Source organism: Stylophora pistillata, chromosome 13 (assembly GCF_964205215.1).
Source record: "Stylophora pistillata chromosome 13, jaStyPist1.2, whole genome shotgun sequence".
NCBI classification, from domain to species: Eukaryota; Metazoa; Cnidaria; class Anthozoa; order Scleractinia; family Pocilloporidae; genus Stylophora; species Stylophora pistillata.
In genome coordinates, this window is record NC_142531.1 from 24,577,072 (window position 1) to 24,595,634 (window position 18,563).

The 18,563-nt window shown below is 38.6% G+C and overlaps 2 protein-coding genes across 2 annotated transcripts; both read left to right on the forward strand.

Annotated features, from left to right (window-relative positions):
- Positions 1-512: 512 nt before the first annotated feature.
- Positions 513-7,158, forward strand: LOC148718260 (uncharacterized). Its single transcript, XM_088743833.1, has 6 exons — positions 513-652; positions 1,356-1,514; positions 2,224-2,385; positions 3,176-3,344; positions 4,653-4,744; positions 5,060-7,158. Exons 1-6 carry the CDS (start codon positions 532-534, stop codon positions 5,224-5,226), a joined length of 870 nt encoding a protein of 289 aa, XP_088599959.1. The 5' UTR covers positions 513-531; the 3' UTR covers positions 5,227-7,158.
- A 146-nt stretch (positions 7,159-7,304) lies between these two features.
- On the forward strand, positions 7,305-14,640 carry LOC111338315 (LON peptidase N-terminal domain and RING finger protein 3). Its single transcript, XM_022944774.2, has 2 exons — positions 7,305-9,296; positions 12,757-14,640. Exons 1-2 carry the CDS (start codon positions 7,954-7,956, stop codon positions 13,406-13,408), a joined length of 1,995 nt encoding a protein of 664 aa, XP_022800509.1. The 5' UTR covers positions 7,305-7,953; the 3' UTR covers positions 13,409-14,640.
- Positions 14,641-18,563: the final 3,923 nt, after the last annotated feature.

Below are 18,563 nucleotides of genomic sequence, written 5' to 3' on the forward strand. Positions count from 1 at the left end.
GTCATCGCTGGTATTTTTTTGTTTAGTACATGGCAGATTTTTATCGTGGAGCAAGTGGCATACATGTAGTAGAAGCTGCGGCATGAGAGGTGTCAGTGTTCGCACCAGATCCTGTACCCAACCTCGTTTTGGCGGTCAGCCATGTTTCGGAACCAGCGTGGAGACTCGTCCATGTAACCGGAAACACTGCCCAGGTAAAGACGTTTGAACATACTCTAATCGCCATCGTGTTGCTTTCAATTCTACAGTTCTTTAATTACTAAATTTTTCACTCGAAATAGAAACTCCAGGATAAATGGAATTAGGAAACCTCCATCCGCTTATTGATAAATATTCGAATCCTAACATGTACCTTGCAAAATAAAGTAGAGAAATGGACAAAATGCTAATTTATCATTCTGATCCCGTAGTTCGTTGGTGTATCACTCTGAACCCGTCTCAAAGACCTTACCTTTTTTTTCAGTAAACGGAGGCCTAAGTGAGTGGTCCAAATTTGGTCTTTGTTCAAAATCCTGTGGGGGTGGAGTGAAGATGCGTCATCGGGAGTGTAACAAACCTGTGCCTCGATATGGTGGGACAGAATGTGACCCTAAAGACTTATTCCATACAAAGGCGTGCGGTAGCATCAAGTGTTCCGCGAAAACTTTGAAGAGTGAGTACAAGAAAAATAAAACGTTTCATCTTAAAAACGAGTGAGCCACAAAGGCTGGTGTTTTTACCAAGTTTCCATGGCACACTCTACAAGAGAGGGATAATATGTTATTGATGGGTACATTTTCCAGTGAGCCATTACACATGCCTTTCCTGATTCGAGAGAGGTGCTGTAAGAGTTTAAAAGTGTCTTCCCCAGAAACATACTACAACGAACCGACCCAGCCAAGGCTTCAATCCAAACTCCTCGATCACGAGTTAAGCGCGCTGAGTACTATGCCACCGCGCCTCAAAAAAGTACAAGCAGTAGAGACAGGCCGGTCTTTGGATAAAGATCGGAAGTAAACATATTATTTCATCACATGTTTCTTATAGTTTTGAAGCCTCTTGGCTCGGAAACGCGCCCTCCCCTCTCTCTGGACATATTTTTGTTCGAACGCATGATTTCGAGTGCGTCAACAGGTTTGACCAATCATGGCTCACGTTGTCCTCGTGCGGGCACTTGGACTTTGTTACGTTTTTTATATAATTTTTGTTATCCCCTGGTTGCTTCTATCTGTCGCACGCGAATCTAAACGCCATACTTTTCAAGATTTTGAGCGTCCAAGTGTGTGAGATTCAACATATCACCGGTTATTTGAAAACAGACGCCTCTCATTTTACTCTAGAGGTTCAAGCTATTGGATATTATGTCTCCAATTCAGGTCTGCAAGTTGCAAATGTTGATCCAAAGACCTTTTGTGATTTCAACCCTTGTGAAGAGGTTGGATGTCTGTATGACCCAGCTGCGCGTTGCATTACCGACTTCGAATGCAATCCGACGTTTTTCAATATCAATGGGAAAATGCTTCCAAACTGCAAGGGTAAGTTTCTCTTGCAATGTAAGAGAGAACTCAGTGGCCTAACTAATTACATTTAACACCTGTCGTTCCAGAAACAGGATCCTCGAGATTAGCTATTGTAGGGCTCATCGAATTCCATTTTCCCTCACTTTTTCCTTCACCAAACGGAGAAAAATCCTGCCAAAAGTCAGGGGGAAGTCGTCTCCTGAAGCTTCTCTGTCAACACACAACGTTACAGAGCCACCCACAGCTTAGGGCTAAATATATTCATCTTCTCACATGTTCACTCTCAGTGACCCCGCGTTCGATAAGAAAGATTGACTGGCGCCATTCTTTTTTTCTTTCCTCTTTCTTCTAACTTCTGATCATATGGTTTGTATATCCGCATCATATTATCCGCGTCTCGATCACACATAATCGCGACAGAAGTTCGAAACAATTTGTTCTAGTATCAACCGAACACACATTGTAAGTGTATTCTTCAGATACAATGAAATATATGAAGTTCATATATCGTGCATCATACGTAAGTGTATTCTTGTTAGCAATCACTTCGGGAAAATTGTACACAATATTGATCTGCATAATTTGTAAGTATATTTTCAGCTCGGGGGACAGACGGTTCTCCAACACAGCTCTAGAAGAACGTATTGTCAAATTAAGTCTTCGAGTCTTCAAAAAAAGGATTTCACAACGGAGCAATTCATCTTGATTGTTTTATTTTTTACAGGAATAGACAGCCTCTACTCAAAAATTCCTCAAGTGATTTGCAACTTTAATCCATGCTTCTCTGAGAAATGTTCAGAAATCAGAAGTCATTGTATGGTCGACCTGAAATGTAGGCCAGTGTTTATTGATGTCGACATACGGACTATACCGCCACAGTGCCAAGGTAAGGAACCTTTACACTCATATATCATTTGAGAGTTTCGTGATCATGATGTGCTAATGAAGGTTCATCGACGACTCGACTTTCTCGAGGCATTCATTTGTAAATTGGCCGTTGGTCAGCAAGAAATGAGTCACAGTTTGAGTGACTGTGTGATCATATTCTTCTCACGAGCGGTATCATGTTATTTGAACTTCTGCATTTATTTATGGTGAAATGCATGATCAACCTTGACACAGCGTCCGGGAGTTGTTTGTTTTTGTTTTGATCAACGCTTGACCATCTCTCAACAATGCGCTCTCATTGGTCTAATATTTTTATCGTCTTACCTAAAGCTGTCACGCACGGATGATCATGTCGTAGCATGCCGGTTACGAAAATTTGTTTTCTTTCTTCGCGAAGAAGTCGGCTTTGGCTGATACTTCGACTTGGAACAAGAGGAACCCCTATCTAACATCCTGGCCGTTCATTTAATCATAAAAATGATGAAAACTGTTTACGAAGTGATGTTATTCCTTGATTGCAACTCATAATCTACAAATTTAGTCGCTCTGTCAAGAAGAAGATATTATCCTGATTTCGTCAGGAAAATTATTGCTGTACTCGATGTCGGTATCGAGACTATCGAGGCTAAAAATGCTTAGGCACCCTTAAAAAAGTCATGGGCATATATCATTTAAGAGTAGATATTTTCTCGAACTCGTCTTGAGTTCATAGGTATGAGAGAACCCTTACTGGGTTTAATGTTGTAAAGTCTCAGCCTATTCATTTTTCAATTTCCATTTCTGCTCAGTCCATGGCACTGTCAGAGTGGATCGTTTGAAAGGAGAGCAAACCTGGACTAAATCAAGTCCGGCAAACAACAAACAGTCCCTAGTCAGCCTCGCATCTGATCTCACTCCTTCGTTTACTCAACTTTGGTACCCAGTGACTCCTGCCAAACGACTGGGCCAATTTGAAAGGTAAGGTATTGAAATTCCACTACAGCTTGTGTTCTCAAGTTAAATTAATTCAATTTTCAAACTCTTGAGTAAATTTATCTTTCTAAAGTCTATAAGCAAATTGTCTAAAGAAAAATAGGTTACCCTAATTTCTTGCATTGTCTGCGTTTGACGCCGGAAACTTTGTCAAAGTACACTCAGGATGAAGGAATTGTTTGTATAGCCCCGTTGTTATACCATCTTATCAGGGCCTATGATGTTAATATCCTCCTTTTTTGTCGCACAGTCCAGTGCCCTTTACCCGCCCGAAGATTTTCCATAAATCTTTCACTGCGACGACTGTGTTGGTGCAAGAAATGATAAACGGCAGGTTATAATCTCTTGATTAGTGTCAATTATAACAGTTTTCAAGTTTTTGACATTAATTCCACAGTCATACTGAAAAACGCTATAAAGACTCTTTATTTAAGACAATGTTACATCGCGCTTATGCCCTATCCTCCACAATAGAGGCTTTTAATGAAGAATGCGCCAAATTGCGCTCCATTTTAGCCGTCTTGATTACCCTTGTAGTCTTACAGATTCTGTTATTTCCAATTTTGTTTCTCGTAAACTTTCTGTAGGCACAGCGGAGAGAATTGCTGACGAGAGCAACATAGTCAGAATTAATCTACCATTCAAAGATCAGGTTTCAGCTAATTCTGTTCGGAGACAGCTGTGTGATCTCAGTAATAAGATTTGCCTCGTTTTACAACCAGTTTTTGTAAGCAAGAAATTACAACAAGACCTAAAACCTAAAGAACCCAAGCCGTCAATTGTTAATCAGCGATGCGTTGTTTTTCATTTTGTTAATCACCTTTTTCAACGTGTCGCTGAACACAAGAATTCGGCAATTGGCAAGCATTTCCATAAAGTGCATGGTAGGAGGGATCGTTTAAATGATAGTCATTTTAAGATTCTCAGAAAGTGTCAAAGCAAATTTGATTGTTTAGTGTTTGAAATGCTTTATATTAAGAAATTCAAACCCAGTCTGAACGTACAAACGGACTCCATACGTGCTAAACTTTTTGTTTAACCCGCAAATTATTTTCTCTTATTGTTCGTTTTTAGTATTTATAGAACTTAATTTTATACATTCTTGACTTGATAATGACGTTATGTTAACGTCGAAACGTCGTCGATTTTAGCTTTCTATAGCTTTTTATCGTTTTTAAATTTTACAATGTTATCAAGCAAAGTTTTTATCGTCAATTGACATTAATTACAATTGGTATTGTGTAGGACCAGTATAAATACAAAATGACTCATAACTGTTTATCTTTTCTTTAGAATGAAGGGGGCATCTGTTTACCCAATGGCCTTAGCGAGACCTCTAAGTGCATACACTACAGCCATGGCAGCTGTTGCTAGGAAACACGCAGGTAACACTGATAGTAATCATGCAGCTATTTGGGGTTCGTAGGATATACATGAGCCCGCCGGTGAATTGATTCAAACGTGATAACAACTTCGAACTGTAAATCATATCAAATCATTATCGGTGATTTCTGGAAAAAGTGAAATTCATTTGGGCTATCGTCAACAAGAGTAATATGAGCGAAAGGCCATTTAGTCAGGTTTGCAGTTTGTTGGTGTACTTAACATCAGCAACACACAAAAGACTTAAGAGATAACTGACTAAATGAACGAAATACACAAATTTTCTGAATATCATTGTTATTTCGCGGTAACTGTAGTTGAACCTTTGGGACAACGGCCGGTTACGGAGGTGTTCATAGAGAAACGTCCAGGTGATAACGATGATGACTTTGATGATGATGATGACGATGATGATGATGATAATGCTGATGAAGATGATGATGAAGACGGGAATGTGCATGTTGACCTTGACGATGACAAATAGCCTCTACAGCTGATTGACATTTACATTTTTCGGAACAATTATAAGTTTGAATTTACGGTTTCAGTCACACGTACACTGTCTCTCTGCTCACTTATCTTTTCAGTAAAAGCAAAACAAAAGCCAGTTTTCCATGTAAATAGACAAGAGATGATGCCATAAGAAAACGAGGTCGGCAAAACGAAAATTTTTACCGATCTGTAAGAACTGTCAGTTTGGGTCTTAGTCAGTGAGCTCTAGCACATAATTTCCCTGGATATCGTTTATTCGAGGCATTTTGCTGCCTCCAAGGGGTAGTCCAGCTCTTTATCATTAGGGAGTTTAAGCAAATCACTACGGCTGGCGCTGCTACGGCTATCGTGGTTGACGAGGCTTGGGGAGAGTACGTCGCCGTAGCCCGCCAAAATTCAACTTTAAGCAACGCGAACTACAAACCTAGTACGGCTGAGAAGTTAAGCGTCTTCGCGGTAGTTTTTGCACGTCTAAAAACTCAAAATGACTTCGTTCAAAGGGACGAGGGATTCCAAAGTTTGTAAAAATAAATTGTAAGCGATCCTGTGCACAGTGAATGAGTGAATTCAAATATTTAAGCTTACGTGTTGTAAAATTGCCAGTTTGGAGTTTATAAACACCAAAGCAAAGTTTCTTCACCGTCCCTCGTGACCCTCGTCATTCCTCGGCGTCAGCTATTTGAATTTCAAGTAGTCTTTGAGGTTTTAAAGGAAAAGTTAGACTTTCTACTAACGCATTTCTCCTTGCGTTCGCTGCGTTCTCCATGTGCACACTGCTTCGATCCTCCGACAAACCCGGCTGCAAAAGTAAAGGCAGATTCACTCGGTAAGGGACAGCAAGCTTGATAAATATTCCCGATAAGCTATTTTTAGAGATGTTAAGTGTATTTCAATAGTTAAAATTGCTCAGGAGAATGAATACAGCGAAGAAAGAAGCGAGATAAGTTCACGTACCACAGACTACGCCGAAACCTTCCCACTCGCGTAGAAGGATTTCTCGCTACGGCTGGATGGGTAGCACTGACATGCGCATTGACTCGTTTCTGGACAACTTTACCTCCGGTAGCCGTAGCAGCGCCAGCCGTAGTGATTTGCTTAAACTCCCTTTTAAGGCAGTTAAAGCGCTGAAGTTCTTTTCTCTTTTTCTTTTTTCCTTTTGGACTCAGGGGGGGAAGGGGGGGAGGAACTAACCAAACTCCAAATAAAAATGTGGCAAATTTTTAGCCATTTCTGTTATTTGTCATTTACGCTTCAAAGTATTTTGCAAGTATTGCGAAAGCTTTGAGTTTGAAATGTTTTAATTGTGCCGGCAAATATGAAAAGAGTGGCGTCACAACCGTGTCTACATTTAAACGGACCAGTTGACAAATGAGAGCGCACGTACTAAATCAATTATTTCATGACAGAAAATGCTGCGTTGACATTATTTTAAAACATTTGATTCATACGGCTTGGAGATATGATGTTCTCGGGAAATTTTGAGAGGACTCAAGCGGCAAGAGTTGTTCGAGGCACGGCCTAGAACAGCTCCTACGCTTCTCTTCTGCTCTCGACACCTTCCCCATGGTTCATATCCCAATGAACGCACGCTGACTTATGAACCAATTATGTAACCTTTAACTCCAACAAGTGATTAGCATGTAACTTCTCTCCTTAATCCCCATACATTGTTCGGTAAACAGGTATAGGTTGGAGAACAATTTGCAAGAATTGAAATGTTTAACAGCAGAGCAGCAGGGGGGGAGAATTTAAAAACAGATCTTGGGAGTTAATATTGTAGAAATCGATGTCCACCGGACGATTCAATTAATTGAACAAACAAAACAAACGGTTGACAGATTCTTCAGATGGCGTACTGTCCACTGAAAGACCATTTTCATTATGATTTTGTTTTCGCTATTCGAATAAACAGCTCCTAAAACTATGGCTGTATAATGTTTTATCTGATACGAAATATACTTCTAATAAATTTATAACGCTTCCAAAAACTTATGTGTCTTCGATTACTATTTTCGATATCAGACAGCGAAAGTTAGCGTGAAACGGCATTTATAATTTCATTTCTTTTTTTTTTTTATTGTGAAGTGTTTTGGAACATGTGCGTCTGCACGTGAGGGCAGATTTTTAGAGGTTATTACGTAACCTAGTTGTACAAAAAGAAAGAAAGCTTTAGAGATTTGTGCTGGAAAATTTCCGTGAATAGCTTAAAAAAAATACCTGATCTTGTCAGACGAATATGTCTTTAGCATCTCTTGTTCTTGAGTTCGAATCGTGATGTTGGATATCGGGGAGACTAAGATCCCTTACGCGTGAGCGTTACACGTGAATGTAACAACAGTGATTACATAACCTGGTAACGTCCGCTTTGTTGTAATATTCAAACAGCCTAAGATTGAATTGCCAGTGATGTCCAGTGCTACCGGTATAGTACACGGCCGGTCTTGTCGAATTTCACTTGCTTAGAGGAAAGTTATGGCTGCCTTCTGTCGGATGAGAAATATTTTTTGTGCCGTTGTAAACCATCAGTCAGGTTGTTTCCACTTATGAATTTCATGTCTTGTCGTAGTGTGTAGTTAACGATTTTCTCTCTATTGTTCGGTAACTTCATTCAAAAACATCGATTATCGTTCCCGGTATGGCAAAATCAACTCAGCGAGTCTAAAAATTGATAATCCTGGTTCAGTGGATAGAAAGAAAAAATCCTGGAAGTTTCAGAGCAATGGAAAAGAAGACTCGTGAGCAATGCGACCTTCGATCGAAAGAATGGAAATTAACCAAAAAGCTACACGCAGACACTAGAGATCTGTCATGCAGGGTGGCAGCGAAAGTACCTGGCGCTGAATCAGTAATATCTATTGCTAACAAGTTGGTGGACTTTCAAAGGCAAATCGTAGCTCAGGAAAAGGCTTTTAATGGCGTGAACGAGAGAGAAGAGAAAGAATTTCTTTGTTCACTTTGCGGATGTTTCTACATCGGGCCAGTTACGCTAAACTGTGGACATACGTTATGCAAGACATGTATTGTTCCAGTCGGCGAAATTTCTATATCAGCTGTCTACTGTAAACTGTGTGGTTCTAAAAATCACGAAAATAATCTATCGGTGAACGTTCTCGTCTCACAGTTGATCCAAAAATGGTTTCCCCGCGAGTATCAACGAGAAGTAAAGCATTTGGAGAAAGCCATACAAGGTGAACTACAGGATAACCATCAAAAAATCGTCGAAAGCTTGTCGGACGTCCTAAACAAGTCTCCAAAACACGTTATGGCGTTAAAATTGCGAAGTCATGCCTTCTTACAGATGGGGCTTCCCAAAAAGGCTCTAGAAGACGTCGACCTTGCCTGTGATTTACGACCGTTTCTTTGGAGTGTTTTTCATCACCGTGGACTGGTGTTAATGGCAATGGGAGACTACCACCGCGCTGCAAGTAGTCTTTCGCGCGCCGTAGCACTAGATCCTAATGTAGACCCGGCGCAGTTTCAGTCAGAATTGCTAACCTGTCTGACTCATACGCTGGATTCTGAGCGGGTTGACCCGAGCAGAGAGCTATTCCCTGAACAGTATTTTAGAGATTTAAACCGAGACAAAGCACGTCAGAGCCTTCACGCAGACAAAGCAAATAATCAGTCTCCTAGAGAGAGTTTTCTTGAAAAGAGATCTTCCCTAAAGCGTCCTATTGAAGACACTTCTGATAGTTGTTCACTATGCTCGCGAGAATGGGGATCCAAGTATTTCAAATCCGCGACAGAACTCATTTTAAATTCTACTGACCTTTGTGAGGCTAATGCCGTGAAAGAGCTTGAAGATCTGGAATGCAAAGTCTGTTATAATATTCTGTATCAGCCAGTCACTACAACCTGTGGACACACCTTCTGCAGGACATGCTTACACAGGGGGCTGGATTATAGATCAGAATGCCCTTACTGTCGTCGTGCTCTAAATTGCGGGGTCGAAAGGAACATTAAGATAAATGTGATCATTAAAGAGACTGTGGAGAAATTATTTCCTGACGAATACGCCGAAAGAGAGAAGAGCTTTATGAAAGAAAAGTCACGTTGGGAGGGGTGAGTGTTTGTTTTCTTTTAACTTTAGTAGCCTTAAGCCCCCCCCCCCCCCCAACGTTCGTAGTTATATTTGTCCGCTTTCGTTTCGCGACTCTCAGGTTATGCTATCACGCTCCTCGCGTAGAGAGATCGATTCTCACGCTTCACGCGTTTTTTATAGGGAACGGAAAGACCTGCTACAGAAAATAGCGCGGAACTGTTTCCAGAATTATGTTATTTCGTTCCGATTTTCATGAAAATCTTTCTTGTTTCACTTATGTTTAGCACATGTTACGTCACACATTACGTTTCGTCCTAAAATTTAGCAAGTGCTCAGTGACAGTTGAAAGTGAAAGAATAGTTTTCGTAAATTACATAATATAATTAACTTCCGCACCCGGCTTTTCTTTCGCGGTTTTTAAAACACGTGTTTGAAAACGTGGGAAAGTTCTTGTTGCTGTGTCATATTAAATTACCTCTACCTAAATTGTTAATTCATATAATGCACTGTGAAATGTTTGAAGAGAGCAAACAACGGTTAGGAGACTGTGCTCTCTCCGACGTACTGTTGCTATGAGTGTAGATGTTTCTTGACTCGAGACAATCGATTTTGTATTTGTTTCAAAAGAACCTAACTAAAGAAGGGGAAGTTTGACTGTGCATAAGTCTTGCAAGAAGTCTTCTCTGTAATAAAATCGAAGTAGTGTTAACAGAATCGCTGATCTGTTAGCTGGTCCCTGGTCGATCAGCCCGACTTCAACTAAATTGAACAAAACTAGTGATCTTTCGTCTTTGAGGGCAGAGTTTTGAGTTGTACGCTTACGTGCACGTGGCCCTCGGAATATGAAAATCAGTTGATATGTGGTTATTTTGAAGTTATATCTACATAACAATTTGTGAAATTAATTATCTAAGTAGAGATCAAGTTCGATGTTAAAATTTGCGAGTATTAAGCTTTATCGTGATGAAATGTTAAACCCGTATCACACTGAGAAAAATTTATTGCAGTTGATACTACATGACAGAACGCACGTAGAGACATTAAGGTGTTATATAATATCCCACGATATATTCATTCCATTTATTACGATCCTTTTGCAAACGCAGCGATTAAACTGTACTCAAGCCACTTAAGAACTCATTAATCTATCACGTAGAATATATTGAACCCATTGTTTGGTGATATAAGCTTCCTATTGTGTGAAGTTTTTAGCATGGGCTTATATTTAACAATAGCACGGAAACGCATTTATGCCGGTAACAAGAATCCTCAAATTAGTTATATAACATGTTCAAAGGTTGCATAACATTATGTAATGGTTTTAGTCCTCGAGAGCTATGTGAAAAATTTACACCATAATCTATAACACTTATGTGGAAACGGCGAGGTACATCGTAATACACAGCCCTTAATGATGGGAGAAGTAGACTCTCACTGGAAATTCAATGAGTTGCGCAAATTTGCTAGTGTCAATAATGGTCACTGTGTTCATGGTTAATTTGTTTCATAATTTGATTGGAGTCTTTGAATTTGGAATCTTAAGTAGTCGTGTATTTTTCGTGTTTTCAGTCGATTTAAGAACTATAGTCGGGTTATCCCTCTTCAATTTTACAGTAGAAGGGAGACTCAAAGACATGATCTGGAAAAATCCTTGACGGTTATGATTAAAGCATTATCCAATTTCACGTTGGAAAACGCGACTAGCTATGTATCTGTAAGACGCAAACTGAATGTTAATCGAGTTAAGAGCTTTGTTCGTGTTTTCCTCTTTGATGCTGAAACAACCTCCAATTGTTGTCTTTACATCTTTCTGCTGCATATAAAGCCACCGCTCGCAGTGAATCACAGGCAGCCCAAGCTCACTACTAGAAAAGCGGACGTGACTCTTAACGTGTTGCGCAACGTTTTATATTTATAAAGGTTTGTATGGGATGTTATCGGTTTGCCTCAAAAGAGAGAAAAAAATGTCTTGTTTTGAAATAAAATGGGCTTACCTTATTGCTTTGTTGATTCCGAGCGTCTTAGGCCATTTTGAAGCGTTTTCGGCGAGTTAGCGCTAGTTGAATACCAAAATAGCGCTAACTCGCCAAAAACGCTTCAAAATGGCCCGAGACGTTCGGAATCAACAAAGAAAACAACAAAGCAATATGGTAAGCCCATTTTATTTCAAAACAAGACATTTTTTTCTCTCTTTTAAGGCAAACCGATAACATCCCATACAAACCTTTATAAATATAAAACGTTGCGCAACACGTTAAGAGTCACGTCCGCTTTTCTAGTAGTGAGCTTGGGCTGCCTGTGAGTGAATCAGCGATAGGACTCTTTGAAATCTGCACCGACAAGAGAAATGCAGTCGATCGTAGACATCTCCGATCAAGTTAACTCCGCGGTCGGTTAGACTTTTGGCGAGATTGTTGTGTCGTATTATATGCCACTGAGTTTTGTGGTGCTGCGTCGGTTGGGGGTATTACAATTTAATCGAGTTTTATCAACTGAGTTCATAATGTGTATTAGCCACCATAAAGACTTCTTAAACGGACGTTTCGAGCGTTAGCCCTTTGTCTTCACTCCGACGAAAGGCTAACGCTGTAAACGTCGCCCCGACGAAGGGCTAAAGCTCGAAACGTCAGCTTTTGTAATCGTTACGCTGGCCAATTTACCATTTCAACTTTGATGATATATCCAAATTAAAACGCTCTAAACGTCAGCCTCAGGATCTCTTTACGGTGGCCAGGTTACATTGTTTATTACAGCCATTTTGAAATCACTGGTGGTCCCTGTAATCTGATTGGCACCAATTGGTGCGATTTATTCACGAATCGCACCATTTTTTGCTCTGAATCGCATCATTACACTTGACTGAGTTTTTGATGTATTACGTCAAAGTCTTTTTGTTTTGCATACAGAATAAGATGTAAAAGCGTTTCCAGTTCCGCTTTTTATTTAAAAACCGGCTCGGTACTAAGTCAATAAAATATTTGAATTGACCAAGACCTTTATTTGGGCGATTTCAAAATGGATGTCATAGAGTGGAAATTAAACCTCTTGTCGTGCAATTTTGGTCTGAAATCATACTTGTGATTTCAGCCCAAATTGCTCTCCACTCAGTTCAATTACCATTATTTAACTCTTGATAAAACCATTTTATAATATAAAATCCCTAACCACCCTTGCTGCTTCAAGTTCAGCCTCCTCCGTTAGGTTAATATTTTCCAAGTGAACTCCTATTGAGAGGTTTTTCAAATTAATGTTAAAATCAGCGTTGCACAACGATTTGAAAATATTGCTTGGCGTTGCCCGAGGAGGTCGTGTTTGAATTGCTAGTGAAACGAAACGAATCGAGCGAAGCTGTAAGCGAGCTCTGCATTGATTTCCATCCTTTTCTCTTAACAAATCTGAAGGGAGTCAACTCTACTCTTAATATTTTGAATACTTAAAGTAAAATTTCATCAGTGATGTTGTGTTTGAATCTCGTTATAGAGCTGGCGTTAACGAAGATATAGAAGTACCCGTATTTGTATGTTTGTTGGCTTTCCCAAGTCTTAAATACCCGCTTTATATCTTTGAACCGCGGTATCAGCTTATGATTCGTCGATGCGTGGAACTAGGTTCTCGGATGTTCGGGATGTGTGCTAACTCCGAGGACCCAGGCAAGGAATTCTCTGATTACGGAACTATTTTACTCATTGAAAATGTCAGGTTTCTACCCGATGGGCGTTCCATTGTTGAAACCACGGCGATGCGAAGATTTCGAGTTGTCTCCCGATCAACGACCGATGGTTATAGCACGGCTAAAGTAAAATGGCTTGAAGACGAACTTCCTAGATTATATTCCGAAGATCCAGACCTCCAGACGATGAACGTCGATTGCTATAGAGCTTTGGAGCTTTGGTTAAATCTTTTGACACCATTACAACAGACATGCGTGACAAACGCAATAGGCTCCATGCCACCAGTTGAGGAACTAGTGCCCAGCTCCAATGGTCCATCCTGGCTGTGGTGGGGACTGGCGGCTGTCCCACTGAAGGACGAAGCTAAACTTATCATTCTGTCGATGACATCATTGGCTGAGCGGCTTCAAAGTCTTCACCGCTTTTTAGAGCTCTTGATCGGAGTGAGAAACGAGAATTAGCGCGTGTGGAACACTGATAACTTTTGAACTTTGCAGCGTTTAGCAGAATGATTTAAATTAGGATTCGATTAGAATAATGATATAAAAGAAGGTTGAATAGTACCGCCTAGTAAATCGAATGCTGCCAGTCAATTGAATCTGCTCGAATTACTTGGAAGCCAGTGAGAAACACTGTAGTTAGAAAAACGAGAAGAGTACAAAAACATCTTAAGCCCCGGGTAGTTAATTATCGAAAGCATCCCTTTTTGTGCTTGATAGCCTTTTTCTTTTTTGTTTGGAGCCTTTGAAGGATCACAACTGAGAGTCCATGGATACCCGAGACACCCCTTCCCCCCCCCCCCCCCCCCCGAGCTAACTTTCACATATTTCTTTGAACAATCTAACCAACCTTTCTGAACATGAAAATGGCGACGCCTTAACAGGTAGGGTAACCCTGTTAGGCAAGACAATTTTTTTTCTCATGTTTACGCTACTGCTCGCTTGCCCGAGAAGAGGGCCCAAATTTTGTTCAGTGTATAACTTAACCTGCCTGGTTGAAACCAGAGAGAGCTTGATAAGGGGACAGATGTTACAACTGACAACTCCATATCAAACGCCCCGTTTAGCTGACTCGAGGGGAAGGTTGTCTTGGGTACCTGAGACGAAATATTTTGAGTAGCCCAAATCTCGTTTAAGTGATTAAAAGTTGTAGTGTTTCTGTCTCTTAACTCACTCTGTGAGAATTTAATTGTCAGCTTTATTTTCTTTAAAGAACTTTTTCACGAAAATTAACGTCAGTGAAGAGAATCACTACGTATTGACGAATATTTTTCCAATTTATTTATTTATTTATAAATTTATCTTAGCAGATTATAAGTGTTAATATAAGTGTTAATATATGTGTTTACGAAGTTTTTCTTATACTTTAATTTTTCATTTGATTTTAAAGAGCAAAATCGGTTCCTCACTGCGCTTTGCTACTGCTTGAGATTGCCGCTGCTATTCAACCAGTCAGATGCAAAAGTAAGCGGACCCTTAACATGCTGGTCATACGAATGGATAGCTGCTTCAGGGTTTGCATTTCTATTTTGTTAGCTTTGTTGTAACTAGGAATTCTGATTACAGTGGTTTGAGTCGCAGATACTCCATTTGAAACCTCAGGTTTAGAAATCTTGGTCACCAAGCTTAGCACGTTAGAATTAAGTTGTAATGACTGGAAATTAGCAAAAAAAATTAAAGGAAGATGCTATCAATCATGTGCGTTAAGTTGTTTCGGGTTTAGCGGGAAGGATGAGTGCATTGACGTGTGATCTGCTGTGACCTCGCGGGGGAGTTTCGCTGTTCGTGTTTCCAACAAAACTCTGAGTGTGTCTTCATCGAGGAGCTACGACCCAAGACCAATTAACTTAAAAACTGAACACACCCTGTGACTGAAATACGGTCAAACCTGTTTTAAGTATTGAGTTTACGTTCAGCCCGGGTCAATCACTGACAAGGCGTTACTTTCATTGAACAGCATTGAACTGATTTAACAGTGAGAACATTAAGCTTAAAAAAATCACCCGCTGTCGACCGTGTCACAGTGAAAACGATCCACGAATAAGAAAGACTGCCTCTGAAATAAATCACTTTATGGATAAAACTTTTTCGACTTGGGCGCATGCAGCTGCAAGCGCTGTATAAACTGGTTAAAGGATTGAAATAAAGTGAACGGGAATCGAAGGAAGGAGTAAGTATTCCATCCATACCCATTTCTCGGATAATGAGGTGAAAACGATAAAAACACACCATTTCATGCCATCAATTAATGTACAAAAACTCACTCTAAAATACAACATTGGTTTCGGGAGAAGAACATGGATTAAATTTTACTTGAAAGATTACTCTTAGTTTTGTTTTAGTGCTCGAGCTTTAAGTGACCGACAATACACAGGGTCCCCTACAACCCTAAATAAAACTCAGTCACGTAAAAATATCTGGCCCTTCCACGCATCACAAACAGTATTCGAAATTCTTTCACGTTCACGTGAAACTTGGGACGGTCACGTTTCACATCAAAACAAAAAACCAATTCACGAATTAGTTTTTTTTTTTTTTTCTAGTCTTGATCGGTCAGAAGCGACAAAAGATGACTTAATGTTTTGTCCTATGTTCCAGGAGCAATACTGGTCTCTATTATGACTTTTATCGATCCACATGAAGTCTATGTCCAAGTCAAAACCTAACCACAACCGTTCAAGAACAGTACCCGTATTTTCAAAACGATAGAATTGCCGGAAATTCACGCAAAACAAAATGTTTCACGTTCACGAATCACGTTTAAATCAGCTCTTCATTATGGGTCTCAATGGAGTTAACCGTCAACCGTCAAATGGCCAAAATATTAACAGTCAACCGTCAAAAACGCAATATCTTTGGTGTCAACCGTCAAAAACGCAATATCTTTAGTGTCAACCGTCAAATAAGCAAGCCGTCACATGTCTCAGATATCCTTAATTGAGAACTAAACGATCGTCTTAATTAGGGTCAAGTTCTGTTGTCTATAAATAAAAGTTTCGATACATCACAAAAATACATTTATGCAAGTCCTCTCACTTCTAGTCACGAGTAAAACTAGGCTCGATTACCAGCCGCTGTTCGGGAACCGGAGCCCGCGCTCCTATCCGAAGCGGGGGAGGAACGAAAAAGACCGCGTCATTATGAAAAATTACAGCCAAATTCGCGCGTTTCGTTCGTTTTATAAACGATATTCCAAACAAATTAACCGTCAATCGTCAAATGACCTAAAATTAACCGTCAACCGTCAAAAGGGCTTATTTTTAACCGGCAACCATCAACCTGACCCCCCCCCCCCCTCCAACCGAGACCCTCTTTATTCACGAGTCACGTTAAAATAAAACAGTTTGTTCACGCGGACATGAAAATATTTTATCATCTCTAATCACGATTCACGAATAAAGAAAGACTTAAATCACGATTCACGAGAAAAAAAAAATCCCCTAATCACGCTTCACGTAAAAAAGTATGGGGGGCCTTCTATACGAACAGTCCCTTGGGACTTGTGACCACGACCGCTTACTAGAGATGACCGCTTAATACAGGTAAAAATTACAGTAAGTAAGGAGGGAAATTCGGGACTTTGACAACTCACCGCTTACCGGCCACAGGGTGACCGCTTAAGAGCAAATGTGCCCAAAAAATCGAACATTTTCAAAATATGGTGGCAACAGCCAAAAAATCGATTCGCCTCCTATTCTCAAGTCAGGTTGGCGGGTATCTTGACGGGTATCTTAGCGGGTATCTTGACGGGTCTTCCTCTCAAAAAAGCCGGAACATTAATGATAACAATAATACACCACTAAGGGGCGGTATTACACAATATACAGAGTATACTTCTGTATATTTTGATGTATAAACTGTATAAATATACACTTAAGTATAGTGATATCAATATACAGAATATACACATGTATACAAAAAATGTATAAACTGTATAAATATACTTCTAAGTACAGCGATATCAATATAAAGAATAGACACATGTATACAAAAATGTATAAACTGTATATTTTGTATATAGGGTATATTGCCAAAGTCAAGCCTAGAGTCAATTGTATATTCTTTATATTGTGTATATAGTGTATATTACCAAAGTCAAGCCTAGAGTCAATTGTATATTGTTTATATTGTGTATATTTCCAAAGTCAAGTCTAGAATCAATTGTATGTGTCTAAAGTGTATAAATATACAACAATATACACTACATACACAATATATACTCCCTCCTACAGTTCACTTCTATACTCTGTATACACTTAAGACAGAATATACTCTTTATACAGAATATACACTTTCTACAGAATATACACTTTATACAGAATATACTCTTTATACAGAATATACACTTTATACAGAATATACACTTTATACAGAATATACTCTTTCTACAGAATATACACTTTAGACAGAATATACTCTTTATACAGAATATACACTTTATAGAATATACACTTTATACAGAATATACACTTTATACAGAATATACTCTTTATACAGAATATACACTTTATACAGAATATACACTTTATACAGAATATACACTTTATACAGAATATACACTTTAGACAGAATATACTCTTTATACAGAATATACACTTTATAGAATATACACTTTATACAGAATATACACTTTATAGAATATGCACCTTATACAGAATATACACTTTAGACAATATACTCTTTACACAGAATATACACTTTATAGAATATACACTTTATACAGAATATACACTTTATACAGAATATACTCTTTATACAGAATATACACTTTATACAGAATATACACTTTATACAGAATATACACTTTATACAGAATATACACTTTATACAGAATATACACTTTAGACATAATATACTCTTTATACAGAATATACACTTTATAGAATATACACTTTATACAGAATATACACTTTATAGAATATACACCTTATACAGAATATACACTTTAGACAATATACTCTTTACACAGAATATACACTTTATAGAATATACACTTTATACAAAATATACACTTTAGACAGAATATACTCTTTATACAGAATATACACTTTATAGAATATACACTTTATACAGAATATACACTTTTTACAGAATATACACTTTATACAGAATATACACTTTAGACAGAATATACTCTTTATACAGAATATACACTTTATACAGAATATACTCTTTATACAGAATATACACTTTATACAGAATATACTCTTTATACAGAATATACTCTTTATACAGAATATACTCTTTCTACAGAATATACACTTTATACAGAATATACACTTTATACAGAATATACTCTTTATACAGAATATACTCTTTATACAGAATATACTCTTTCTACAGAATATACACTTTATACAGAATATACACTTTATACAGAATATACTCTTTATACAGAATATACACTTTATACAGAATATACTCTTTATACAGAATATACACTTTATACAGAATATACTCTTTATACAGAATATACACTTTACGCAGAATATACACTTTAGACAATATATTCTTTATACAGAATCTACACTTTATACAGAATATACACTTTATACAGAATATACACTTTATCCAGAATATACACGTTATACAGAATATACACTTAATACAGAATATA